At 46.8% G+C, this 27,994-nt stretch overlaps 7 protein-coding genes across 7 annotated transcripts in view; 5 read left to right on the top strand and 2 right to left on the bottom strand.

Moving 5' to 3' along the window:
- LOC139759112 (ras GTPase-activating-like protein IQGAP1) overlaps positions 1–27,994 on the bottom strand; it is a 424,460-nt gene that overhangs the window by 187,417 nt on the left and 209,049 nt on the right. The gene's annotated exons all lie outside the window — the stretch shown is intronic.
- On the top strand, positions 4,051–5,443 carry LOC139759324 (uncharacterized). Its single transcript, XM_071681450.1, has 2 exons — positions 4,051–4,088; positions 4,362–5,443. The coding sequence occupies exons 1-2, from the start codon at positions 4,077–4,079 to the stop codon at positions 5,187–5,189; spliced, it is 840 nt and encodes a 279-aa protein (XP_071537551.1). The 5' UTR covers positions 4,051–4,076; the 3' UTR covers positions 5,190–5,443.
- LOC139759323 (uncharacterized) lies at positions 8,972–10,204 on the top strand. Its single transcript, XM_071681449.1, has 2 exons — positions 8,972–9,004; positions 9,262–10,204. The coding sequence occupies exons 1-2, from the start codon at positions 8,993–8,995 to the stop codon at positions 9,952–9,954; spliced, it is 705 nt and encodes a 234-aa protein (XP_071537550.1). The 5' UTR covers positions 8,972–8,992; the 3' UTR covers positions 9,955–10,204.
- On the top strand, positions 13,014–14,220 carry LOC139759097 (uncharacterized). The gene is made up of 2 exons (XM_071681054.1): positions 13,014–13,046; positions 13,278–14,220. The coding sequence occupies exons 1-2, from the start codon at positions 13,035–13,037 to the stop codon at positions 13,968–13,970; spliced, it is 705 nt and encodes a 234-aa protein (XP_071537155.1). The 5' UTR covers positions 13,014–13,034; the 3' UTR covers positions 13,971–14,220.
- LOC139759095 (uncharacterized) lies at positions 17,038–18,315 on the top strand. Its single transcript, XM_071681052.1, has 2 exons — positions 17,038–17,073; positions 17,305–18,315. Exons 1-2 carry the CDS (start codon positions 17,062–17,064, stop codon positions 18,052–18,054), a joined length of 762 nt encoding a protein of 253 aa, XP_071537153.1. The 5' UTR covers positions 17,038–17,061; the 3' UTR covers positions 18,055–18,315.
- On the top strand, positions 21,597–22,956 carry LOC139759096 (uncharacterized). The gene is made up of 2 exons (XM_071681053.1): positions 21,597–21,691; positions 21,965–22,956. Exons 1-2 carry the CDS (start codon positions 21,680–21,682, stop codon positions 22,706–22,708), a joined length of 756 nt encoding a protein of 251 aa, XP_071537154.1. The 5' UTR covers positions 21,597–21,679; the 3' UTR covers positions 22,709–22,956.
- Positions 24,103–25,267, bottom strand: LOC139759099 (cuticle protein 6-like). Its single transcript, XM_071681055.1, has 2 exons — positions 25,236–25,267; positions 24,103–25,093 (listed from the first exon to the last, which is right to left on the bottom strand). The coding sequence occupies exons 1-2, from the start codon at positions 25,245–25,247 to the stop codon at positions 24,575–24,577; spliced, it is 531 nt and encodes a 176-aa protein (XP_071537156.1). The 5' UTR covers positions 25,248–25,267; the 3' UTR covers positions 24,103–24,574.

Here is a 27,994-nt window from a genome sequence, read left to right as displayed (position 1 = left end):
AATAGACACATCAAACCTGGTATATTCTCTCTCCTCCTCATCTTCACCTCACTTATGAGATATCCTTCTCATGATGTACAAGATGGCATTCTTGATATAAAGGAGACCTGAAATTCAGAACTCATGTGAACTTTGAGGTAGTTATCATGGAATGAATATTCTAAAATCAGGCAAGAAATGACGCCAAAACTAACTATAGATGAGTGAGAGTGGCTGGTGGGAGCGGCTGGTGTTTCTAGAACGTAATAGACGGTCAGGTATGGATACGCGGTCAATGAAGTGAATGCATCAGCAGTTTGGTGTACTGTGAGGGACTAGAGTTATGGTCAATGCGTCTAATACATTACGTCCAGAGAGGAGGAATCCATTCGATCACTCAGCTGTAAAAGCGCCTGATGGAAAGGCGTGTGTGTGTGTGTGTGTGTGTGTGTGTGTGTGTGTGTGTGTGTGTGTGTGTGTGTGTGTGTGTGTGTGTGTGTGTTCGAAAGCAATCCTGTTAATGAAAAAGTACTTCGCCTCACTCGAGGTAAAGAGTTTTCCCATGAGTCTGCACCCAGTGCTATGAGTGAAATCAGGCGAATCAAGCCTTGCGTATCATGTTAGACAAAGTCTCTCATACTGGTGAATATCTGTGTGTGATCCACCTCTTAACTCTCTCTTTCCCAGGCTAAATCAATCTAAGTTACATAGTAGGCTGTCATAGGATTTGTTTCTCGGTCCGGGAATCATCTCTGTAGCCAAGCGCTGTACTCTCTCCAGTCTGCGTCTTACTTCAAGCAGGTGTAAACAAAACTGAGCACAATATTCCTGGTGGAGAGTCATCGGTCAGTGAACTGCAAAGAGTGGGGATGGTTTCCCTGACCTTAAATATCGAAAACTTTGCTCATATGTCCAAGAAATTTTGTTCACTCTTTTCACTGCTTGTATGCACTGCTTGCATGGCTTTAGGTCACCAGAGATTACTTCGACCATCTTTCAAAACAAGTAATTCAGTCAGAAGTATTCTCAACACCGCCTAATCAATGACTACTGCTCTGAACACCGCCTAATCAATGACTACTGCTCTGAACATCGTCCAATCAATAAGCACTGCTCTGAACATCGTCCAATCAATAAGCACTGCTCTGAACATCGTCCAATCAATAAGCACTGCTCTCAACATCGTCCAATCAATGAGCACTGCTCTGAACATCGTCCACTCAATGACCACTGCTCTCAACATCGTCCAATCAATGACCACTGCTCTCAACATCGTCCACTCAATGACCACTGCTCTCAACATCGTCCAATCAATGACCACTGCTCTGAACATCGTCCACCCAATGACCACTGCTCTCAACATCGTCCAATCAATAAGCAATGCTCTCAACATCGTCCACTCAATGACCACTGCTCTCAACATCGTCCAATCAATGACCACTGCTCTCAACATCGTCCACCCAATGACCACTGCTCTCAACATCGTCCAATCAATAAGCAATGCTCTCAACATCGTCCACTCAATGACCACTGCTCTCAACATCGTCCAATCAATGACCACTGCTCTCAACATCGTCCAATCAATGACCACTGCTCTCAACATCGTCCAGTCAATGACCACTGCTCTCAACATCGTCCAATCAATGAGCGTTGCTTTCAACATCGTCCCGTCAATAAGGCTTGCTCTCAACATCCTTCATCCAGCAAGCACTTCCCTCACTCCCCTTCATCCAGGAAGCCCTTCCCTCACTCCCCTTCATCCAGCAGGCACTTCCCTCACTTCTCTTCATCCAGCAAGCCCTTCCCTCACTTCTCTTCATTCAGCAAGCCCTTCCCTCGCTCCCCTTCATCCAGCAAGCAATGTGTCAACAACACTCTTTCAAGCCTGTGCTAACCTCCCTCATCACAGTTCACCTCGCTAGCATCGCTGTGGACAATAACAATACGGCCTTCCATTTACAGGTGACCATACCAAGGACGTATGGGATGAACTGCTTCCATATAACAGAGGACAGGGTGGGGAACCCTGGACAGCCACTCCTAAGCGACCATGGTCAGCGACGACTACAGAAAAAGTGAATGGGGCAAAGCCGGTATGGTCAGGTATGGACGAGTCGTGGCCTTGACATTTGAAAGGCATTCTGCACCACACAATGACGGCAGTCGTGGTACAGGTGAAAGAAAATAAAGGAAAGAAGACGGGGTTGCCTAAAAATAACACACACACACGGAGAAGTTCAATCTTTCTGAGGAAAATCCTCCAAACATAGAAAGAACACATTACGATCGAGTCCAAGGAGCTGCGTCGTTTTCTTTACCATCATGAACTTCGAGTCTGGCAGATGATTTGGCGTCGGGTGCGGATGTGATGGGCATGACCATGATGAGCCCACTGGGTCACCCTGCCCGCCGCCTCCACAGATGGCCACACCCAGACATGGTCCATGCCACCTCCGCGGCGTCGGCCACACCCAATACATAATTCAGCCATCTTTATGACGGCCACGCTCGTACGTAATCCAGCCTTCTCCTCGACGACCACATCCACCCACGAGCCAAGACGCCGGTAAAGGCGTTATCTGATAACGTGGCAGATATTAAAGTTTCTACACATAGACAAGTAAGTAATGAGACCACTAGAGTGTACGCGTGGCAGTGGCCTACTTTCCATCGCCCCATGCAAGAACCTGCTACAGTAGCGCTTCCCAGTAATGTGTGGGAAGGGAGCTCCTCACACCGTCCGCTTCAGCCCTTCGTCAGTAGTAAAGTATACTATAATGTGTAAGAAGGGCGAGCCTTCAAAGAGAGTCTAGTACCTTCATAGAATTAGAAACTAGAAGACGCGTTTCTAAGACGAATACCCTCCCTTTGTTTAGTTTTTTTTTTGTGCTTCCTAATGAATGTGAGACTCACCTCTGACTTAAACCTACAAAATGTACCAGATGCAAAACTTATCTAGGTATACGTGACCTTGACCCCTTGCCCTCCAAACATCAACACGTTACAGAACTTTACCTGTATTGTTCATGATAAAACTTTGGTCAACATTCATTCACACAAGACATCAGATACTGCGTCTACTGGCAATCAATACCATGTGAACTGACATGAACCTTTGCAGCGTTGAACTTTGACCTTACATGTCCAAATATGATGCACCTGTAGATCTTTGGATGTTGTATGTATGGTACAAGTTTGGTCAATATTCATCCATTCAGCCTGTAAGGTTTTCGTGGTCACCAGCAACGGATAACATATTAGTTCATAAGACCTGAAGATGTTGACCTTTGACCTCCAAAATTTGACCAGATGGAGAGCTTTGGATACGCAGGATCTGTGATCTAAGTTTCGCTCGCATCCACGGATCCAGTCAAGAGACCTGATGAATACACAGTGTATGTGGTCTGAAAAAAGTATCTTTAACACCTGAAGAAGGTGTTCATGATTTTTCAGTTGGTGTTCATAACTTACCTTCAACAGCTTTCACGACCTTGTCAGTTGACAAGCCTAGAACCCACCTAATCCACGAATCAACCTGACCCACTCTTCACAGATTGTCTTCACCTCTGCAGCCCTGCAGATGTGAATCATCACGAAAGTGTTCTGAATTTCGTGTTTCATTTGAAGCCTGCTTGTAGAAGGAGGCCATGTGAGGAAAATTTTCCCCCTAAGGCCTAATCATCTGTTCTTGTTGACGCGGAAAATGGCGTATATGTATAAAAGAAAAAGATATATGAATGTGTGTGTGTGTGTGTGTGTGTGTGTGTGTGTGTGTGTGTGTGTGTGTGTGTGTGTGTATGAACATACACGTATGAGTGAGGGACGGCTGGCGTACAATGGTGCGTAGGATCAGTCATGTCTGGACTAATCAGGTGTATGGGATCAACATACAGATGACGTGGATGAATCTAGAGTAGTTCTCCAAGACCAGAGGTTCACCCAGTGTAGGATCCTCAAGGATGACCAGGCTGCCCCCTTTTTTTTTTCCAGCCCCTTCCCGAAGTCCTTCAGCCCGGCCTTTGCTGAGGCCTTTCACCAGGTATATAAGACAGTGGGCCACACTTTACCGTCAGACAGCTCCTTCCTGGTGGGTCAACATGAACTCTGTGGTAAGTTCTCATCATGACCAACACAACATAAGTCTCTCTTACATGACCGATACCGAAAACTTTAACCTAATTAACATTGCTTAGTTACCTGTTTATAGTATGATGTATGAGACCCCTTGGACACTGTTTTCTCTCTATATATATTGCTCATACCCTTAAGACATAAAATATATGAGACTGGAAAAAAGCTACAGGGATTAGAATACCTATGATGCCAGGAAATGACAGAACTGTCATTGGAATACAAAAAAGATGTAATGCATTCATTTCCAGACCGTGCTTTCCATTGCGGCCTTAGCGGCGTGCGCCAGTGCCCAGCCACTGGGATATTTCGGCGTGTATGGTGGTTACCCTGGCACTTGGGGAGCCTACCCTGGGCTCTGGAATGCAGCTGCACCAGTGACTCTTAAGACCGTCGCTTCTGAACCCATCACCATCGAGGCTGCTGCTCCTACACCCCTGGCATACAACGTGGCTCCTTTCGCCCCTGCTGCACCTGTGCAGTCTAGGTTCCACGCACAAGACGAGTTCGGCCAGTACTCCTTCGGCTTCAACGGTGGCTTCAACTCTCGCAATGAAATGCGTGACGCCTTCGGCAATGTGCGCGGCTCATACAACTACTTGGACTCCAATGGCAAGGTGCAGACCCAGCACTACGTAGCCGATGCCCTGGGCTTCCGCGTTTCCGGCACCAACCTGCCTGAGGCTACCGCCCCAGCTGTCCCCGAGTACACTCAAGAGGTCGCCACTGTTAGGGCCGCCCATCTGGCCCTTCATGAGGCCGTAGATGCTTCCGCTGCCCTGCCTGAGCCCGAATACACTGAAGAGGTCGCTGCCGCACGGGCCGAGCACCTTACCGCTCACGAAGAGGCCGCAGCTGCTTCAGCCGCCCTGTCCGAGCCCGAGAACACTGAAGAGGTCGCCGTCGCTGAGGCCGAGCCCCTCACCGCTCAGGTGGAGGCTGTAGCTGCTCCCGCTGCCGTGGCCGAGCCTGAGTACACTCCAGAGGTCGCTTCCCTGAGGGCCGTCCACCAAGCCGCTCACGACGAGGCCACAGCTGCCGCCGCCGCCGCCGCCGCTGCCCAAGACCCCAGTGCGTAGAGCACGTCACGTCCAGAAGGACCCTGAGTGTGAAGCGCCGTAGAGCACTACGGGCAGAGTATCCCGGAGTCTAAACAAACAGGGATACTTACTTCCCACGTCATCTCAGTCACAGTAATGTGAATGACCCTGGAGCCTCTGTCCCAGTGTTGACGCGCTCACACTACACCATGTACATAAGTCAACAGTTGGTTTACTGGAACCATCTTCCAACCTTCTGTATAAATCATGCTTTAATAAATAGCTCTATTCAATTACTGTAATATGATTTGAAATGAATGATAACATTCAAACCTCATAGGAACGTGTGTGTGTGTGTGTGTGTGTGTGTGTGTGTGTGTGTGTGTGTGTGTGTGTGTGTAGTGAGCAGCAAATATTTTGACTCACATGCCTGTATAGAACAGTAAACACCATCTTCATTATTTTGCTTTTTTTGTGACACATTACACCTGCTGACAGACCACAATTTAATTCTCACACAAATACGTTTGTATTAGACGTGGCCTTTGTTTCTAGAACTATCACCATCTCTCAATACATACTTCGGGGTATCTAAATCTTACTGAAATACGTCATAAAATTCATTATAAAAAGAAGGGATTGGTTGTGTGAACTTGATAAAACTTTTCCCTTGAGACTCGGAAAGACAGACGACCGGTGTTGCCTGTCATTATCTCGTGGTTCCTGCCTCTGAAGATGGCGAAGTTACATCATAAACTACAGTTAAAACTTATAAACCAGAACACCTCGCTGGCAACGGCTGGGAGATGAGCACCGACCGTGGTGTTCCTTGGAGGCGAGAGCCCTCATGACCTGGGTAGTTACTAGTATTTTGGCAGAGAGGTGAGGTTGCCATGGCATACTGACAACAGGGATTAAACTCTTCTTTCTGGCGGGTGTGAGTGAATCTTGAGAGCGTGGGAGAAGCCTCATCTCTGCTTGTCAGATGTCAGGCGAGGTCTCACCACTGTGGCGAGGGTGCATTAGATGTAAGGCGAGGTCTCACCACTGTGGCGAGGGTGCATTAGATGTAAGGCGAGGTCTTACCACTGTGGCGAGGGTGCACTAGATGTAAGGCGAGGTCTTACCACTGTGGCGAGGGTGCATTAGATGTAAGGCGAGGTCTTACCACTGTGGCGAGGGTGCACTAGATGTAAGGCGAGGTCTTACCACTGTGGCGAGGGTGCACTAGATGTAAGGCGGGGTCTCACCACTGTGGCGAGGGTGCATTAGATGTAAGGCGAGGTCTTACCACTGTGGCGAGGGTGCATTAGATGTAAGGCGAGGTCTTACCACTGTGGCGAGGGTGCACTTGGTGTTGCATTCTGGAACAAAGGCTTCACGTTTACTAGATATTTTGGTGATATTCTCGTTCCTGCTGTGAGGTGAGTGACGTTCATACTGCTTACTGAGAAGCAGGTAATCTTTCTGCTTGCTGGGACGTGGGTGAGGCGTGCCTGCTTCTTTACAGACGAGTGGAGTGCCGCTGGTCCGTGATGTGCCGCATTCCTAAATGTGTGAAGATACATGACGTTACCGTCTATTGTGGGATGCGGCACGACGACCCTGCTCGCTGGCGGGAGGGTGATATTCCCTCTCCATGGGAGCCATGTGGTGTCCCTGCTTCATGGGAGCTATGCGTCGTCCTTGCGTCATGGAAGCCATGCGTTATCCTTGCGTCATGGGAGCTATGCGTTGTCCCTGCGCCATGGGAGCCATGAGTTATCCTTACGTCAAGGGAGCTATGCGTTGTCCCTGCGTCATGGGAGCCATGCGTTATCCTTACGTCATGGGAGCTATGCGTTGTCCTTGCGTCATGGGAGCCATGCGATGTCCTTGCGTCATGGGAGCCATGCATTGTCCTAGCTTGCCATGTGAGTCATGATTCTCCTGGTAATATAGGCAATAATGTGCCAGCGTGACGGATGACAAGGAAAGGTTTCTACTTGGATGATATATATCTTGATTGTTGTCAACGTGGACGTATCAGGTGTCTTTACTATTTTGTTCAGTGGTAACATTCTTCAGTGTTAGGACGGGGATGGCGCTCTCATATCTTGAGATGTACTAGGTAGGGTTCCTGTAGATGGTACAACTGCTTTCTGGATGGATCATATTGTTCTTGTTACTTAGGATGTAAGTACTGTTCCGGGTCGTTGTTTGGCAGATGATGTCACTGCATGTTGGGATGTGGGCGACGTTTCTACTCATTAGATGGTTAGAGACATTACCTTTTGCTTGGATATAGATGGCGTTCCTTCTTCCTGGGTCCAAACCCTCTCAACCAGGTGAGAGGTGTGGATCATTTCTTCCTTCGTGGGTTGGCTCAGTCACCGTTCTGTCATATACTATGATGCCAGAAACACATCCGCTGCTTTTACTATGATGTGCGTGACATTCCTTCCGTTGGATGGGATCTAAATAACCCTCCTCTTGCTTGACCGCAGCCGGGTTGAGAGACCATTTCTTCTTTGTGAGGAAGACGACAGTTTATGCTGGAGGATGAGTGGAGGAGTTTTTGTAGCTTGATGGGAGATCAGTGAACTTCTTACTACTTAATGTGAGGTTAGTGATGTTCCAACTAGTTCCCATTTGAGTAAAGTTCCTGCACCTTATCAAGAGGTGGATAGAGTTCCCTCGTGTGCTGGGAGGTAGGTGGAGTTCCTGTTCTTGGTAAAGTTCTTTCGACTGTTCTGAGATGGGTGAAGCTCCTTTTGAATTACTGGCTTGTCAGTAAGGGGGGGTGAATAAGTTCCCAGCAGGTGGGAATTGTTGCCTCTGATATAAGTCAAGTGTGTAAAGTTCCTTAAACATGCTGAGGAAATTATAAATTCCAGCAAGAGGAGGCAGAAGTTCATGTATCTCACTAGGAAGTATAGAAAGAGGGCTTAATAGAACAATAAACAATTTTGATAATTTATACGTGCCTGAGCCCACTAAACTCACCATGAGTCTTGCTAAACAGTTTGGTTTATGTGTCTGGATAAATCCATACTTCCTACCGCTTGCCAGGAGGGTAAAGAATCTTTCTGATTCTTGCCAGGAGACTGAAGAATCATTCATATCATCCCAGAATCATGAAGGTATTGCCTGCTGCTTCCTAAAGGCGTAGGGGAGCTTGACGAAAGACGACTTGATGGTCTATGGCGAGGTTGTCTGCATATGGAGAGTCATAGTGCCCATGGGAGAGTACGTGGGAAAGACAGATAACACAAGAATTAGTGGTCTATGAACAGGTTATCTGCTGGAGGACAGCAGTAGCACACTCATGAGAGTACAAAGTCTACGGGGAAAATGAAACACGATAAGTACCCAAGTGCACTTTCGTGTAATAATCACATCATCAGGGGAGACACAAGAGAGAAATATAACAGTCAGTTGATATACAACGAAGAGACGTAGCTAGGACGCCATTTGGTAAACATGCGATTGTCTCTTGGACTCATAGGAATGTACTTGATCACACGCAAAATTATGATCCTTTCCAGTATATGTGTGTGTGTGTGTGTGTGTGTGTGTGTGTGTGTGTGTGTGTGTGTGTGTGTGTGTGTGAGGTGCTTTTGGTAAGCCATCAAAGATCTTTCAACGTCTGAACGCATCAGATGTTTGAGGTCAGCATCAGATATGCTGATATACCGGGAGGCTGACCCAGTAGAAGGAACAACCTCAAGGATGGCCAGCTTTATTTTTTCCCCTCTCCTTCCCGAAGTCCTTCAGCCACACCTTTGCTGAGGCCTTTCACCAGGTATATAAGACAGTGGGCCACACTGTGCCGTCAGACAGCTCCTTCCCGGTGGGTCAACATGAACACTTTGGTAAGTTCTCATCATGACCAACAAGCCTATCTTACATAACGAATGTCGAGAGCTGTCACCTCATCAATTTGACTTTGCATAATTACCTGTTTACTAAATGATGTATCATCAGACCCCTTGGACATTGGTTTTTCTATTGTTGATGCACTTAAGGTATGAAATACACAATAAACAATGCCATTGGAATTAGAACTATAACTGGGAGAACACAGAGCAGTCATAAAGATACACGAAGGATGCAATATTTCCATTTCCAGACTGTGCTTTCCATCGCGGCCGTGGCGGCGTGCGCCAGTGCCCAGTGGCTAGGATATCCCGGCGTGTATGGTGGTTACCCTGGCATCTTGGGAGCCTACCCTGGGCTCTGGAATGCAGCTGCACCAGTGACTCTTAAGACCGTGGCTGCTGCACCCATTACCATCAAGGCTGCTGCTCCCACACCCCTGGCATACAACGTGGCTCCTTTCGCCCCTGCTGCACCTATCCAGAACCAGTTCCACGCACAAGACGAGTTCGGCCAGTATTCCTTCGGCTACAACGGAGGCTTCAACACCCGCAATGAGATGCGTGACGCCTTTGGTAATGTGCGCGGCTCATACAACTACCTGGACGCCGACGGCAAGGTGCAGACCCAGCACTACGTAGCCGATGCCCTGGGCTTCCGCGTGTCCGGCACCAACCTGCCTGAGGCTATCGCCGCTGAATACCTCGACTATGCTGAAGATGTCGCCGCCGCTAGGGCCGAGCACCTGGCCGCTCATGAGGCCGCAGCTGCTCCCGCTGCCCTGCCCGAGGCAAAATACATTGACTACGCTGAAGATGTAGCCGCCGCTAGGGCCGAACACCTGGCTGCTTACGAAGAAGCCTCAGCTGCCGCTGCCGAAGCCGCTGCTGCCGCCGCTGCTGCCGCCGCTGATGCCGCCCCTGCTGCTGAAGAATCCAGCGCCTAGAGCACATTATGTCAAGATGGATCCTGAGTGTGAAGCGCCGTAGAGCACTACGGACTCAGTATTCGAGAGTCTAAACAAGCTAAATTACCTTCTTTGCATGTCAGTTTAACTACAGTAATGTGAATGACTCTGGAGCCTCTGTCCGGGTGTTGACGCGCTCACACAACACAATGTACATAAGTCAACAGTTGGTTTACCTAAACCATCTTCCAACCTTCTGTATGAATCATGTTTTAATAAACAATATTTTCTACCACTGGTGTATATCATTCATGACGACAGTGTGTCTTATGCACTGAAGTAACATTTGACCTTCTTATTCTCATGAAGCGGAGCCTGTAATCCAAAGTTAAAAGGATCTAACACCCGCGCGCACCTGTGTGTGTAAAGATTCGTCGAGACGAAGCTTGGAATGGACTCGTGTATAGAGAAACTGTTCTCGAGTGTGCTATTATCGGCACAGTCTGGAGTGTGTGTGTGTGTAAGCACCAGTTGCCATGACTGGCACAGGACTGCTCTTGTGTGACTGTAGGGCAGTGAGATCTGAGCTGGATATGTGTGTGGTGCGTAAAATATGATGAACATATTCATCACAAATGAATTCACTTCTTTGAAATACTTAACGACGTAGATGTTTTGCTAAGAATTTTCTCGTTAAAATCAATTGATGGATAAAGTTATGTCGTGGTAACACAAGGCATCTGCTTCCGTAACCATCAGCTCGTATTCATATTACAATTTGCTGACTTATCTTTGTAGACATAGTTTCCTACAAATTTCTATTGAATGTCGGTGAAATTTCGCTTCTGGGAGAAGGAAGGGAATGCAGAGTGGCAGGGTGTGTTGAAACTTGAGAAAGTTTTCCTTGAAACAGGAAAACCAGAGTCGCATATTGTCAGTCTTTGTATCGCAGCTTCAACTTCTAGAGATGGTTGAAGCGTGTTTGTGGAACATTTGCCTCACTGGCTAATACTTGTCGACACCTTTCTGGCGCACTGTAAGGGAGGTTTTCCAATCTGTCCCATGAGAAGTAGTGACCAATAATCACTGTTGCTGAAGAAATCTCTTCATGTCTTAAGACAGTGATCGAATATCATCAATGACAGTTCATTTCAGTACTGCTCTCAACTGACTGTTACTCACTTGCTGGACGAAGTGATTCTACTGCTTCATGGGAGAAGAATGAAATGCCTATAGTCCCATCTGCTGGGGGATTACTGCTGCTACACCCTACTGAGGTGAGAGGCCGTTCCCACCCACTGACAAATTGCAGGACGTTTCTATTTGCTGATAGATGCATGATGCTTGTAGCTGCTGGGAGCTGGGTAGGGTTCCTCCTCTTTGGGAGGCGAAGTAAATTCCTGCCTGACAGAAGATGAGGGAACGTATCTGCTTATTGTGAGGCTTAATCTGTCCTGAACACACACAGATAATGGTTTCTCATGTAGTCAGAAAATGGCTGATTGTCAAATTTCACTCAGAAATATCAATTTAATGTCTTGAAAAAGATGCTGTCATAATGTAAATATTCTCTCATACGTCTATTACGACTACTCCCGAATAAAAGTAAGACATTATAACAGTAAGATTTGCTAGAAACATGATGACACAGTAGAAGGCAAACGTGTGATGATATATCTAATAATGCCCTGGGGCTAATCACACCACCTAGTTAGCAGTTTCGCTGGTCCCAGCCACAACCTTGTAGTGTACAAATGCACTGCAGGTCGTGGGACGATGAGTGACTGGCTGAGGTGGTATATGTGAAAGTTACGTGATTGGTTGACAAGTGATAGAGAGGTGTGATGTTAGAGTGTGAGTTGGACTGAGGACAGATGGCACCAGAAGCTCACGCAGGAGGTCATCCTGGGCTCCATGCAGACGAGTGCTCGTGGTCCCTAATTTCTTTTGGTTCCTGTGATGGACGTAGCCAGGAGACTGCACGGAGGAGATGAATGAACTTGTAAGTGACTCCAATACGGACTTACGTGTAAGTCTTGAGATGCTACTCACTTTATGGGCAATCTTACTCACAATCACCGTGTGTTGTCTATGCTGATAATGTTCTGTACATCTTACGCATCAGTGATGCATCAAAAATGTTAATGTTGGACTATTCATGTACAAGTTACAAGTGTTAGTAAGGGAGTTATGGTATATCGTTTGCTCAGAGGTTAAACTGAGGTTGTAATCAATGTGTTAGATGTGCCAGATTATAAGCATCAGTGTGAGTTGCGTTCATTATAGATTGGATACCCAGGAACGTATTGACTGTAGTGAAATTGTTGTATGCCAGAGAGTGAGTGAGGGATGATCTTTGCTTCAGCTGCGGAGGTGTATGTGTGGTGACCTGTTGATCTCCCATGGGTAACTAGTGTGGTAACCTTGTGTTTGTCTGAGGACGGGTTGCCTATGAGGAGACGGAGTGTAGACTCCTGCAGGTACCTAGTTTCAAATGAAGATCTTAACACACACTCACACACACACATACACACCCCGACCCACACACACACACACACACACACACACACACACACACACACACATCACACACACACACACATATCATTACTATAATTGCCAACGGATCCCTTTCTTGAAAGGGTCCTGAAGTTACTATAGGATCCCCTTGCTCTAAATCTTGCAACTACAAGGCGGCGCTACTTAAGTACCAGGGAAATGACGGACTCTTTAAGATTTTCTTCAACAAGACCGTACAATAATCCTTTTTCCTCAGCAGACGATGGTATAGCCTTGCCCAAGGTCACTTTTCGCACGAGTTTTAACCACAAGTAGGTGGAGTCCAGCAATACCTGTGTGTGTGTGTGTGTGTGTGTGTGTGTGTGTGTGTGTGTGTGTGTGTGTGTGTGTGTGTGTGTGTGTGTGTGTGTGTGTGTGTGTGTGTGTGTGTGTGTGTGATGCATTAGCAATTAACATAAAGGATAACAATATGCACGAACATCAAGGAGGCAACTCCTTCCCGAAGTCCTTCAGCCACACCTTTGCTGAGGCCTTTCACCAGGTATATAAGACAGTGGACCACACTGTGCCGTCAGACAGCTCCTTCCCGGTGGGTCAACATGAACACTTTGGTAAGTTCTCATCATGACCAACACAACGTAAGCCTCTCTTACATGACGACTATTTCTAAGCGTCATTACATTAATACAGACGACATCAGACACTTCTTTCCCCTGCATACTGATAACTTCAAGTAATCCATATATCTATAAGAACGACATACCTATCAGAACAGCCTTTATACTAGGAAAAGACAGAACTGTCATTGGAATACAAGAAAGATGTAGTGTATTCATTTCCAGACTGTGCTTTCCATTGCGGCCGTAGCGGTGTGCGCCAGTGCCCAGCCACTGGGATATTTCGGCGTGTATGGTGGTTACCCTGGCATCTGGGGAGCCTACCCTGGGCTCTGGAATGCAGCTGCCCCAGTGACTCTTAAGACCGTGGCTTCTGAACCCATCACCATCAAGGCTGCTGCTCCTACACCTCTGGCATACAACGTGGCTCCTTTCGCCCCTGCTGCACCTATCCAGAACCAGTTCCACGCACAAGACGAGTTCGGCCAGTACTCCTTCGGCTACAACGGAGGCTTCAACACCCGCAATGAGATGCGTGACGCCTTTGGTAATGTGCGCGGCTCATACAACTACCTGGACGCCGACGGTAAGGTGCAGACCCAGCACTACGTAGCCGATGCCCTGGGCTTCCGCGTGTCCGGCACCAACCTGCCCGAGGCTATCGCCGCTGAATACCTCGACTATGCTGAAGATGTGGCCGCCGCTAGGGCTGAGCACCTGGCCGCTCACGAGGCCGCAGCTGCTCCCGCTGCCCTGCCCGAGCCAAAATACATTGACTACGCTGAAGATGTAGCCGCCGCTAGGGCCGAACACCTGGCTGCTTACGAAGAAGCCTCAGCTGCCGCTGCCGAAGCCGCTGCTGCTGCCGCTGCTGCCGCCGCTGATGCCGCCCCTGCTGCTGAAGAATCCAGCGCCTAGAGCACATTATGTCAAGATGGATCCTGAGTGTGAAGCGCCGTAGAGCACTACGGACGCAGTATTCCCGAGTCTAAACAAGCTAAATTACCTTCTTTCCATGTCAATTTAATTACAGTAATGTGAATGACTCTGGAGCCTCTGTCCGGGTGTTGACGCGCTCACACAACACAATGTACATAAGTCAACAGTTGGTTTACCTAAACCATCTTCCAACCTTCTGTATGAATCATGTTTTAATAAACAATATTTTCTACCACTGGTGTATATCATTCATGACGACAGTGTGTCTTATGCACTGAAGTAACATTTGACCTTCTTATTCTCATGAAGCGGAGCCTGTAATCCAAAGTTAAAAGGATCTAACACCCGCGCGCACCTGTGTGTGTAAAGATTCGTCGAGACGAAGCTTGGAATGGACTCGTGTATAGAGAAACTGTTCTCGAGTGTGCTATTATCGGCACAGTCTGGAGTGTGTGTGTGAGCACCAGTTGCCATGACTGGCACAGGACTGCTCTTGTGTGGCTGTAGGGCAGTGAGATCTGAGCTGGATATGTGTGTGGTGCGTAAAACATGATGAACATATTTATCACAAATGAATTCACTTCTTTGAAATACTTAACGACGTAGATGTTTTGCTAAGAATTTTCTCGTTAAAATCAATTGATGGATAAAGTTATGTCGTGGTAACACAAGGCATCTGCTTCCGTAACCATCAGCTCGTATTCATATTACAATTTGCTGACTTATCTTTGTAGACATAGTTTCCTACAAATTTCTATTGAATGTCGGTGAAATTTCGCTTCTGGGAGAAGGAAGGGAAGTGCAGGTGGCAGGGTGTGTTGAAACTTGAGAAAGTTTTCCTTGAAACAGGAAAACCAGAGTCGCATATTGTCAGTCTTTGTATCGCAGCTTCAACTTCTGGAGATGGTTGAAGCGTGTTTGTGGAACATTTGCCTCACTGGCTAATACTTGTCGACACCTTTCTGGCGCACTGTAAGGGAGGTTTTCCTATCTGTCCCATGAGAAGTAGTGACCAATAATCACTGTTGCTGAAGAAATCTCTTCATGTCTTAAGACAGTCATCGAATATCATCAATGACAGTTCATTTCAGTACTGCTCTTAACTGACTGCTACTCACTTGCTGGACGAAGTGATTCTACTGCTTCATGGGAGAAGGATGAAATGCCTATAGTCCCATCTGCTGGGGGACTACAGCTGCTACACCCTACTGAGGTGAGAGGCCGTTCCCACCCGCTGACAAATTGCAGGACGTTTCTATTTGCTGATAGATGCATGATGCTTGTAGCTGCTGGGAGCTGGGTAGGGTTCCTCCTCGTTGAGAGGCGAAGTAAATTCCTGCCTGACAGAAGGTGAGGGAACGTATCTGCTTATTGTGAGGCTTAATCTGTCCTGAACACACACAGATAATGGTTTCTCATGTAGTCAGAAAGTTGCTGATTGTCAAACTTCACTCAAATATCAATTTAATGTCTTGAAAAAGATGATGAGATGTCATGATATGAATATTCTCTCATACGTCTATCAAGACTGCTACCGAATAAAAAGTAAGACATCATAACAGTAAGATTTGCTAGAAACATGATGACACAGTAGAAGGCAAACGTGTGATGATATATCTAATAATGCCCTGGGGCTAATCACACCACCTAGTTAGCAGTTTCGATGGTCCCAGCCACAACCTTGTAGTGTACAAATGCACTGCAGGTCGTGGGACGATGAGTGACTGGCTGAGGTGGTATATGTGAAAGTTACGTGATTGGTTGACAAGTGATAGAGAGGTGTGATGTGAGAGTGTGAGTTGGACTGAGGACAGATGGCACCAGAAGCTCACGCAGGAGGTCATCCTGGGCTCCACACACAGGAGTGCTCGTGGTCCCTAATTTCTTTTGGTTCCTGTGATGGACGTAGCCAGGAGACTGCACGGAGGAGATGAATGAACTTGTAAGTGACTCCAATACGGACTTACGTGTAAGTCTTGAGATGCTACTCACTTTATGGGCAATCTTACTCACAATCACCGTGTGTTGTCTATGCTGATAATGTTCTGTACATCTTACGCATCAGTGATGCATCAAAAATGTTAATGTTGGACTATTCATGTACAAGTTACAAGTGTTAGTAAGGGAGTTATGGTATATCGTTTGCTCAGAGGTTAAACTGAGGTTGTAATCAATGTGTTAGATGTGCCAGATTATAAGCATCAGTGTGAGTTGCGTTCATTATAGATTGGATACCCAGGAACGTATTGACTGTAGTGAAATTGTTGTATGCCAGAGAGTAAGTGAGGGATGATCTTTGCTTCAGCTGCGGAGGTGTATGTGTGGTGACCTGTTGATCTCCCATGGGTAACTAGTGTGGTAACCTTGTGTTTGTCTGAGGACGGGTTGCCTATGAGGAGACGGAGTGTGAGCTCCTGCAGGTACCTAGTTTCAAATGAAGATCTTAACACACACTCACACACACACATACGCACACCCACCCACACACACACACACACACACACACACACACACACACACATCACACACACACACACACATATTATTACTATAATTGCCAACGGATCCCTTTCTTGAAAGGGTCCTGAAGTTACTATAGGATCCCCTGCTCTAAATCTTGCAACTACAAGGCGGCGCTACTTAAGTACCAGGGAAATGACGGACTCTTTAAGATTTTCTTCAACAAGACCGTACAATAATCCTTTTTCCTCAGCAGACGATGGTATAGCCTTGCCCAAGGTCACTTTTCGCACGAGTTTTAACCACAAGTAGGTGGAGTCCAGCAATACCTGTGTGTGTGTGTGTGTGTGTGTGTGTGTGTGTGTGTGTGTGTGTGTGTGTGTGTGTGTGTGTATGTGTGTGTGTGTGTGTTTGTGTGTGTGTGTTTGTGTGTGTGTGTGTGTGTGTGATGCATTAGCAATTAACATAAAGGATAACAATATGCACGAACATCAAGGAGGCAACTCCTTCCCGAAGTCCTTCAGCCACACCTTTGCTGAGGCCTTTCACCAGGTATATAAGACAGTGGACCACACTGTGCCGTCAGACAGCTCCTTCCCGGTGGGTCAACATGAACACTTTGGTAAGTTCTCATCATGACCAACACAACGTAAGCTTCTCTTACATGACGACTATTTCTAAGCGTCATTATAGTAAGATAGACGACTTCAGACACTTTTTTCCCCTGCATACTGATAACTTCAAGTCATCCATATATCTATAAGAACGACATACCTATCAGAACAGCCTTTATACTAGGAAAAGACAGAACTGTCATTGGAATACAAGAAAGATGTAGTGTATTCATTTCCAGACTGTGCTTTCCATTGCGGCCGTAGCGGTGTGCGCCAGTGCCCAGCCACTGGGATATTTCGGCGTGTATGGTGGTTACCCTGGCATCTGGGGAGCCTACCCTGGGCTCTGGAATGCAGCTGCACCAGTGACTCTTAAGACCGTGGCTTCTGAACCCATCACCATCAAGGCTGCTGCTCCTACACCTCTGGCATACAACGTGGCTCCTTTCGCCCCTGCTGCACCTATCCAGAACCAGTTCCACGCACAAGACGAGTTCGGCCAGTACTCCTTCGGCTACAACGGAGGCTTCAACACCCGCAATGAGATGCGTGACGCCTTTGGTAATGTGCGCGGCTCATACAACTACCTGGACGCCGACGGTAAGGTGCAGACCCAGCACTACGTAGCCGATGCCCTGGGCTTCCGCGTGTCCGGCACCAACCTGCCCGAGGCTATCGCCGCTGAATACCTCGACTATGCTGAAGACGTCGCCGCCGCTAGGGCCGAGCACCTGGCCGCTCACGAGGCCGCAGCTGCTCCCGCTGCCCTGCCCGAGCCAAAATACATTGACTACGCTGAAGACGTCGCCGCTGCTAGGGCCGAACACCTTGCCGCTCACGAGGCTGCCAATGCTGAGGCTGCCTTGGCAGAACCTAAGTACATTGACTACACTCCAGAGGTCGCCGCCGCCAGGGCCGACCATCAGGCCGCTCATGACGAAGCCTCAGCTGCTGCCGCCGCCGCTGCCGCCGAAGACTCCAGCGCATAGAGCACATATGTCAAGATGGAACCTGAGTGTGAAGCGCTGTAGAGCACTAAGAACAGAGTATTCCAGAGTCTAAACAAGCTGGGATACTTAGTTTCCATGTCTGTCTTGCCACATTAATGTGAATGACTCTGGAGCCTCTGTCCCAGTGTTGACGCGCTCACACAACACCATGTACATAAGTAAACAGTTGGTTTACTTGAACCATCTTTCAACCTTCTGTATAAATCATGTCTTAATAAACAATGTCTATAATTGAGATAAGGTATATCATTAATGACGAGAGTATGTCATCTACATGAAAGTCAACCTTTGACCTACTTATTCTGATAAATAGGACCTTTGACCTTCTTATTCTAATAGGAACTTTTACTCTAAAGTTGCAAATACTTATCGATGAAGAGCTTTTCTTAAATCATTTCTTCCTTCGTTAAATCTACTGACATATAGAACAGACATCACACAAGACATCTGCCTCTGTGACTGTCAATTTGCTTCTATTTCATGTCATATTTCGTTGACGTTAAGTTTGAATACATATTCGCATATTTCCTTTAGAATATAAGACCATTTCATTCTAGAAGGAAGGGAGTGCAGGGTGGGAAGGGCGGGTGGAAACTTGAAGAAGTTTTCCTTGAAACAGGGAAAGCAAGAGTCATATGTTTCCAGTCCTTATAACGTGGCTCCAATCTCTGATGATGGTTGAAGCTTGACCAGAAACTATACTAAAATGATACAAAAGCATGCGCGTGGTTATGGAACATGTGCCTCACTGGCTAATACTTATCGATACCTTAGTGGTGCACTTTAAGGAATGTTTTGTCGTCTATCTTACGAGAAGTACTGATCAATTTTCACTTCTGATGCAGGAATTTCATTACTCTTGAAGCATTAATCAAATATTGTAACTGGGCTTTCATTACAGTACTGCTCGCCATTGACTGACACTCCTACAGCTTGCTGAACGAAATGTATCAGTTCCCGCATCCTCTTGAGGCGAAGTCCTTCTCGATCTGCCAGGAGGTCAACACTCCTCTTGCTTGACGAAGAGATCTGATAATTGCGTAATACGCAGGTGATGATTTTGCCGGCTCTGGTACGCAAGAATAGTCCCTACTCGGGAGCAAATAGTCGAGATTCCCTCTTGTTACCATGGGTAATATTCCTAATGTAGGACGGTGGGTCATACTTCATTTTTCCTCAGTGGTAATTAACATTCCTTTACGCTGAAAGCTGGACAACGTTCTTGTATTCTGGTATGTACGAAATATAACTGCTTGGGGCAAGTTAGATGTTAATGCCGGTGTCTGGATGGAATATTGAACCTGTCGTATGGAATGTAGGAAATTTTCCCCGCACGCTGCTAGACAGGTGATTGTACTACATGCTGGGAGAAGAGTGACATGCCTAGACTACTTCTCTCTGCTGGGAGATTATTGCCCATTACCCCACTGAGGTGATAGCAAGGTTCATGCCAGCTGAGATACTGATGACGTAACTGCCTAATGACATTGGAATGACGCGTCTGTTTGTTGATATTTGCATGACGCTCCTGGCTGCTGGGAGCTGGGTAGGGTTCATCCTTGTTGTGAGGCGAAGATGGGAGACGTATTTGCTCACTAGGGAGCAAGTATCATTGGTGAACACAGGTAGATAATGGTTTTCTACGTTGTCAGAAAGTGGGTGATTGTCATAATCTGAGACAAATTAGATTTATTTTAAGGAGATGAGGTGTCACGATTGTGATTATTGTGTCATACGTCCATTACAAGGGCTATAGTCACGAGTGTACGACCAAATAATAGTAAGACGTGTTAGAAACACGACAACACAGTAACAGACAAAGGTGTACCATTGTTTCCATCAATAACCAGGGGTAGATCAAACGATCAAACAACCTCATTAGCAGTTTCGCCGGTCCCAGTCATGAATGTGTGGTATACAACTGCACAGCAGGTTCGAGAGCCGGCAAGTGAATGGCTGAGGTGATACAACGTAGAGGTTACGTGACTGGATGAAAGGTGAGAAAGGGAGGTGGTATGGGAGAACCTGAGGTGGACTTGAGGACACATGACATATTAACCTCAAGTTGTACGTCATCCACAGACTCAGTCAACAGGGTGTTCACGGTCTCTCATATCTTCTTGTTCCCGTGGTACATAACAGCCCGCTGGCTGCACGTTGAGGAGAGAGAGAGAGAAACAAGCCTGAACTTGAACTCTGGCACTCGCCTGAGTTTTGAGAACATGGCTCACCTGCTGGATAACCTCACCTGCAAACACCGTGTGGTATCTTATGTTCGTCGAAATATTCTAATTCATTCTGCATGTCTTCAACAGTGATATAGATCTTAAGTGTTGCATGTAACGGTGAGAAGTGTTAGTGAGGCTTATGGTACAATCATCTATACCGTATGATTAAAGTGAGTATCATCAATGATGTCTGAGAAATGTTAGTGTTGCACTATCATGAATTGATGACACGAGTCAGTGAGGGTTATGGTCCATCATCTGTACCGTGTGATTAGATTATCAATGTGATGATCATCAATGATGTCTGAGAATTGTTAGTGTTGCGCTATCATGTATTGATGATACGAGTCAGTGAGGGTTATGGCACGTCTTTAATTCGGTACGTATGACAGTGGATTACAAGGGGATAAACTATGTCAGATGTGTTCGATTATAAGTGTGGGTTGCGTTCATCATAGTCCAGTCATCCGAGAAGGTATTACCTGTAGTGTCACGCAGTAGAGGAAAGCCGTTGTTTTGTAACTAGGGATGGGATGATGTTTATTACAGCCGTAGAGGTGTGGATGGATAATGCCCCCGTGGCCAGCTAGGAAGACCCGGTGTTCGCCATTCGAGGGGGCTCGAGAGCTTTGAGTTTGGTGACCTGGAGTTCTCTAGACGACGTCGCTCTGTAAGGTGTCAGATTGTGCACTCCTGCAGGTAGCTAATGTCTTAAGAAGAGTGTGTTATATATATACATATGTTCCTATGAGTCCACGGGGAAAAATGAAACACGAAAAGTTCCCAAGTGCACTTTCGTGTGATAATCACATCATCAGGGGAGACACAAGAGAGAAATATAACAGTCAGTTGATATACATCGAAGAAACGAACCTAGGACGCCCTTTGGTAAACATCTTTATCATCGTAATTGCTAAAGGGCCTTTTCTACCAAGGGCCTTGATGATACTCAAGGATCCTTCTTTCCGGAGATCCTGCAGCTCCAAGACAGTGCTACTGTCTGAAGCATCAGGGAAATGATGGACTCCTTTTGAATGAAAAGTTCTTCCACGAGACTGTGCAGTGCTCCCTCTCCTCAGCAGACGATGGTATAGCCTTGCCAAAGGTAACTTTTCACACGCTGTTCAACCACAGGCAAGTGGAGTCCAGTAATACCTGTATGTGTGTGTGTGTGTGTGTGTGTGTGTGTGTGTGTGTGTGTGTGTGTGTGTGTGATGCATAAGCAATAACCATATAGGATAACAATATGCACCAACATCAAGGATGCACCTCTTTCCCGAAGTCCTTCAGCCACACCTTTGCTGAGGCCTTTCACCAGGTATATAAGACAGTGGACCACACTGTGTCGTCAGACAGCTCCTTCCCGGTGGGTCAACATGAACACTTTGGTAAGTTCTCATCATGACCAACACAACATGAGCCTATCTTACATGACGAATATCATAGTAATCAAAATACTTTTTACTTCGCTTGTTACACGTCTACACCATAAATATATTACAGGCGACTTAGATACTTTTTCCCCCATTTCCTGATGATAGCTTTCAGTCATTCATACATCTAAGAGCGATATATGATTATCAGAACAGCCTTTAAACTACGAAACTTCAGAACTGTCGCTGGATTACAAAGAAAAAAGTAATGTATGTATTCATTTCCAGACTGTGCTTTCCATTGCGGCCGTAGCGGTGTGCGCCAGTGCCCAGCCGCTGGGATATCTTGGCGTGTATGGTGGTTACCCTGGCATCTGGGGAGCCTACCCTGGGCTCTGGAATGCAGCTGCACCAGTGACTCTTAAGACCGTGGCTTCTGAGCCCATCACCATCAAGGCTGCTGCCCCTACACCTCTGGCATACAACGTGGCTCCTTTCGCCCCTGCTGCACCTATCCAGAACCAGTTCCACGCACAAGACGAGTTCGGCCAGTACTCCTTCGGCTTCAACGGTGGCTTCAACACCCGCAATGAGATGCGTGACGCCTTCGGTAATGTGCGCGGCTCATACAACTACCTGGACGCCGACGGTAAGGTGCAGACCCAGCACTACGTAGCCGATGCCCTGGGCTTCCGCGTGTCCGGCACCAACCTGCCCGAGGCTATCGCCGCTGAATACCTCGACTATGCTGAAGACGTCGCCGCCGCTAGGGCCGAACACCTGGCCGCTCACGAGGCCGCAGCTGCTCCCGCTGCCCTGCCCGAACCAAAATACATTGACTACGCTGAAGACGTTGCCGCCGCTAGAGCCGAACACCTGGCTGCTCATGAAGCCGCAGCAGCTCCCGCTGCCCTGCCAGAGCCACAGTACATTGACTACGCTGAAGACGTCGCTGCCGCTAGGGCCGAACACCTTGCCGCTCACGACGAAGCCTCAGCTGCCGCCGCCGCTGCACAAGAATCCACCGCCTAGAGGACACATGTCAAAGTGGACCCTGAGTGTGAAGCGCCGTAGAGCACTACGGACGGAGTATCCCAGAGTCTAAACAGACTGGGATACTTACTTCCCACGTCATCTCAGTCACAGTAATGTGAATGACCCTGGAGCCTCTGTCCCAGTGTTGACGCGCTCACACAACACCATGTACATAAGTCAACAGTTGGTTTACTGGAACCATCTTCCAACCTTCCGTATGAATCATGTTTTAATAAACATTTTCTACCACTTACGCTTGAGATATCATTTATGACGACTGTGTGATTTTGCACAAACCAAACCTGAAGCCCAATATTCATAGAAATATGAACCCTCACTCTATAGTAGCAGGTACATAACCACGAGGTACTTTTCCAATTGCCTTTATACAAAGGATTACGTTGGAATTCAAACAGGAACGGTGCAATAGGACCTTTCCAGGGTGTTTGTGATACTGGTAAATATCAGAATCTCACAGATCAGTGAGCTAAGAGTATAAAGGTATACAGATGTTTTACAGAGAAAAACTTGCAAAATTTTCATGTAACTAAGGAGGAAATGAATAACGTTAGTGGTGGACTTGAAGCAAAATATTCAAGTTTACCCTTAGATATATCTATGCAGTGCTTTTATACACGAATTGGTTAATCATTCCATATTCTAACGATCCTGTTGAAGAAGAAGTACTTGGTCTTATTGGCCTACGAGTTCGTATCCATCACTTTGAATGAAATTAGACGAATGAAGCCTCAGGTAGCGTTTTGGATCGCCGTTTTACTATTCTAAATACCAGTATTAAATCAACTCTCAACCATTTTCTAAATGATTTCAAGTCGTTTAGTCAGCTCCCAAAGGATTTGTTTCTCATCCAGGGAATCATTTCAATAGCTCGATGCAGAGGGTTCTCCATTTTGTCTATGTCTCTTCTTTCCCCCCAAAAGGATGACCAAACCTTTGCACAACATTCAGGATGGGGACGCACCAACGAATCGTAAAGAGTGATAGTGATTCCCGTAGACTCGTTCTCCTCCCATACAACTACGTCACAAGCACCACAACACATCTGCTACCTATCCTCTAACACATTCAACAGTCCTTTAAAATAACCTCTCTATCTCCTCTTCTCATCTCTTTCATGCCTGGTACCACGACCTCATATATATCTCCTTCACTGATGCTCCCATTTGCTCTTTAATTCTCCTCACACTAGTCACTTCGACAGTGCTTTCTCATTTTCCCTCATCTGTTCTTTAAGTAATCAACGAATATATAATGCTGGCAATTTCTATACCTTCTTGAGGGAAACACGAGTTCTCTTAGAAGGAAATCGAACATACATATCATCAAATACTCAAGAGGTATATCAAAACTTGGAAATATATATTGGTAAATCATTTATTCATTATAGAAATTCACTTACATTAATCGGGTCAACATGATCATGCTCTTGAGTCATCTACTTGGTCTTAGAGACGTGTCAACATCTGGTCTGAAGTCTGAAACTTTTAAAGCAAGGAAAACTTTTATCACCAAATTCCTCATTGGTTGATTTGGACATTTCCTCTTAGTCATTTAATCTTTGGCATTGTATTTGTGTGAAACACAGAAGACCAAGGCAGGTGCTCTACACGCCTAGACCAAGTAGCAGGAGACAGCGGTACTCTGGCTCTTGAACGCCACTAGTACACGAGGGAGGAGACAACGTTATTTGGATTACATTTCAGTTCGAAGGAGCTCAGTTTCATGGGTGACAGCAGCTTAACTATGGCTGGGGAGACTAGTGTAGGTGGTGATGCCAGGAGCTGTGGTGTAAGAATGGTAGGCGGCGAGTTCGGCGTTAGAGACGAGCATATCGGAAGACCTCTACTGAGTCGCGGGGGTGGCAGCAGCGGCAACTGAAGCCTCGCTGTGAGCTGCCTGGTGGGCGGCCCTGGCGGCGGCGACCTCAGGAGTGTACTCGGGGACAGCTGGGGCGGGAGCCTCAGGCAGGTTGGTGCCGGACACACGGTAGCCCAGGGCATCGGCTACGTAGTGCTGGGTCTGCACCTTACCGTCGGCGTCCAGGTAGTTGTATGAGCCACGCACATTGCCGAAGGCGTCACGCATCTCATTGCGGGCGCTGAGACCAGCGTTGTAGCCGAAGGAATACTGACCGAACTCGTTCTGAGCACCATACTGAGAGTGAATAGGTGCCATAGAGGCGAAGGGGGCCATGTTGTAAGCCATAGGTACGGGAGCCATAGCCTTCATGGTAGGTTGAGGCATGAGTGGCAGACCACTTCTGTACCATGAGTGGAGACCGGGGTGGGCACCATAGAGTCCTGGATACCATGGCAGCTGGGCACCGCTGCACGCAGCAACGGCCGCAAGGGATAGAATTGTCTGCAATGATAACAGATGACGTTTCATTTAGTACTATATCACGTAAAATAATGGAGTATATTCGTAAATGGTCATTTCAAGTCTTCCTCTTGTGTACGTTCTTACTTCTGAAAACTAGAATATCATTAAAATTGGAGCTTACCAGAGCGTTCATGTTGACACAGTAGGGAGGAGCTGTCTGCTGGTGGACGCCGTGACCACGTCTTATATACCAACTGGAGCATCCTAACCTCTCTACCTGGATGATCAAGAAAAACTCTTTATCATTATTGTTAAGTGTCGGGTCTGCCCACTTACGTAAGTATGGGAGAACCGTACATTTGTACAACTTTTTGCACAACCGCTTTAGTTGATCGCATTTCGCTAAGCTTTTTACATCCCCTGTATTATAGGTTTGGTGAGGAAGACGTCTGTGATCCAGGCACTGAACCCAGAGTCAAGACACACTCTTCATCTTAATGATCACTACGTCTGTGATACAGGCACTGAACCTAGAGTCAAGACACACTTTTCATCTTAATGATCACCACGTCTTTGATCCAGGCACTGAACCCAGAGTCAAGACACACTTTTCATCTTAATGATCACCACGTCTTTGATCCAGGCACTGAACCCAGAGTCAAGACACACTTTTCGTCTTAATGACCACTGTATTGACAGTCATTTATCCATACTTTCCTCTACTATATAAGAATTATCTGGGCAGAACTAAACTTGGACAATCTAGTATACTTCAATGAGCGTATTACCCACAGATGAAGGCTTATGATACATAGTGACCTGAACCATACTACTTCTCACGATGTGTAGCTGGTGTTTTGGTAGAGAAGCACAGTGACTTCACACATCGTCCTGCGTTATTAGGTAATGTGAGTCGGGACCTTCAGTTGAGTTTCCCGTTCTGACCGTCACCCTGTGGGGGGAACACCCACTCATCCTTGTACGTGGGGACAGCCCTAACGTGCATGCCTGGCAACACGGGCTGTTGCAAGGATGTTGACCTCCTCCAGCAACTTCTTCATAAAGACCACTAATTTTTTGCGTCCATCTCTTATACAAACTCACATATCAACTTCACCAAAGGATTTAGCCTGAAATTAGTCAACCGGTGATGGCGTCATTGGCAGCCAGTTTATGAAGAGACAGACGAAGCCTAGCCACGGTGACTGTTTACCGACCATTATAAACGGACACGCCCATAAACGGACACGCCCAACAACAAGGAAACCAGTGGCCACTACAGTGGTTAAAAGGGCTGCTTCCTGATGGTGGATCAAGGGTGATTGCTATGGTCGTTCTGCATCTGTACTTTGGTATCATTATACTTTTAGACTGTTACAGTCTTGTTACTTAGACTGTTACAGTAAGTCTTAGAGGTGATAATGTCTGTCCTTTCATTTCGTACCGTTGTGTGTATATATGGGTCGGACTCTTATCCTAATTTTTGACATAAAGATCCAGTTGCGTCCTAGAGGAAATCATGAAATGTGTATTGTTTAGAGCCGTAGTGGCTCGTCCATCGATGATGACCCGTTCTTCTCTGTATACAGAAATGTTAATGCTGGAAGCATTCTAAGGTTCTGTAGCACGTATTGATGTATGAAACTTTTCCCACTGTATACAAATGGATTTCAGTTTCTTTTTCCTCATATTTCAGGAGGAAGGTGGTTTGATTGGTCTGGGTGACTCTGTGCCCAGAGACCCACATGATGGAATGGTCTTCATATCCACTTAGTATTGCTGGAGATTTTGGGAAAATCTCGTATTTGTACCTTTGGGATAAGCAAGAGTTTGGCTTTGAAATGCCTTTGCTGTTGCTTTGCACTGGGAGTTTACCCTTCGTGTAAACAGGAGAGGTAGAGTGGGTTGTAGACTTCCTAGGGTAATATTACCCCACCCTCCTCACTTTGGAGTGTTGAAGTGTTGCCCAGAACCATCTTACACCCTCTGCGTCAGTAGGCTGTAGACAGTAGCCGCCCAGGGAAGTACTACCCTCACGACTTCGAAGTGTTGAAGTGATGGCCGGAACCATCTTACACCCGCTGTGTTAGAACCTTTTATCTTTACGTAAACTCTTATTTAGAACCAACTATTACTGGACTGGTCTTATCATCTCCCTACATTCACCACTCATGCATCCAATTCTTCCTGACTTACTGTCTTGAGAATCTTCCACTTACCCACCACTTCTCTTACTGTGAATACGTAAATATTCAGTGGTGTTGGGAGGGAGAGGATATGGAGGCAGGGGGAGGAAAATTCACTCCATGTCCTCCCACACTTCCTCTGTCTCCTTGTCCTAGCTTTCATTTTGCGCATTGAGTGACGGAGAGAGAGAGAGAGAGAGAGAGAGAGAGAGAGAGAGAGAGAGAGAGAGAGAGAGAGAGAGAGAGAGAGAGAGAGAGAGAGAGAGCACCTCTTCATATTGTCACGGCCATCTCTCGTGGTAAGGAAGTCGAGTATGATTAAAAAAAGAAAAAGGAGTGAGGAAAGTACTCCCAGTGCCTCACGTGTTCGTAGACCTGACTGCCAATAGTTGAGGGGGGGATCACAGGAAGATGGAAAGACGACTGAGGGAGGACAATGCCAAGGCTTCTCTGCACGAAGAATGGAGAAGGCATCAACAACGGTTAATCCTCGTATGACCACGAAGCTTCACACACACACACACACACACACACACACACACACACACACACACACACACACACACACACTTGTGGCCGTAGTGGCACGTCCCTCGATGACCTGTCCTTCTTTGTATACAGAAATGTTAAGGCTGGAAGCCTCTTAAGGTTTTGTAGCACGTACGGGTGTAGCACAGTACACCATCTTGGTGTTGTACGAGGGACGAGCGGATATATCGCAAGCTACGTGAAGTATGACATGCTGGCCTGCGCT

This window comes from Panulirus ornatus, chromosome 32 (assembly GCF_036320965.1).
Source record: "Panulirus ornatus isolate Po-2019 chromosome 32, ASM3632096v1, whole genome shotgun sequence".
In the NCBI taxonomy this organism is placed as follows: domain Eukaryota; kingdom Metazoa; phylum Arthropoda; class Malacostraca; order Decapoda; family Palinuridae; genus Panulirus; species Panulirus ornatus.
Note: the sequence above shows the minus strand (reverse complement) of the source record. Positions and strands in the feature narration are given on the sequence as shown.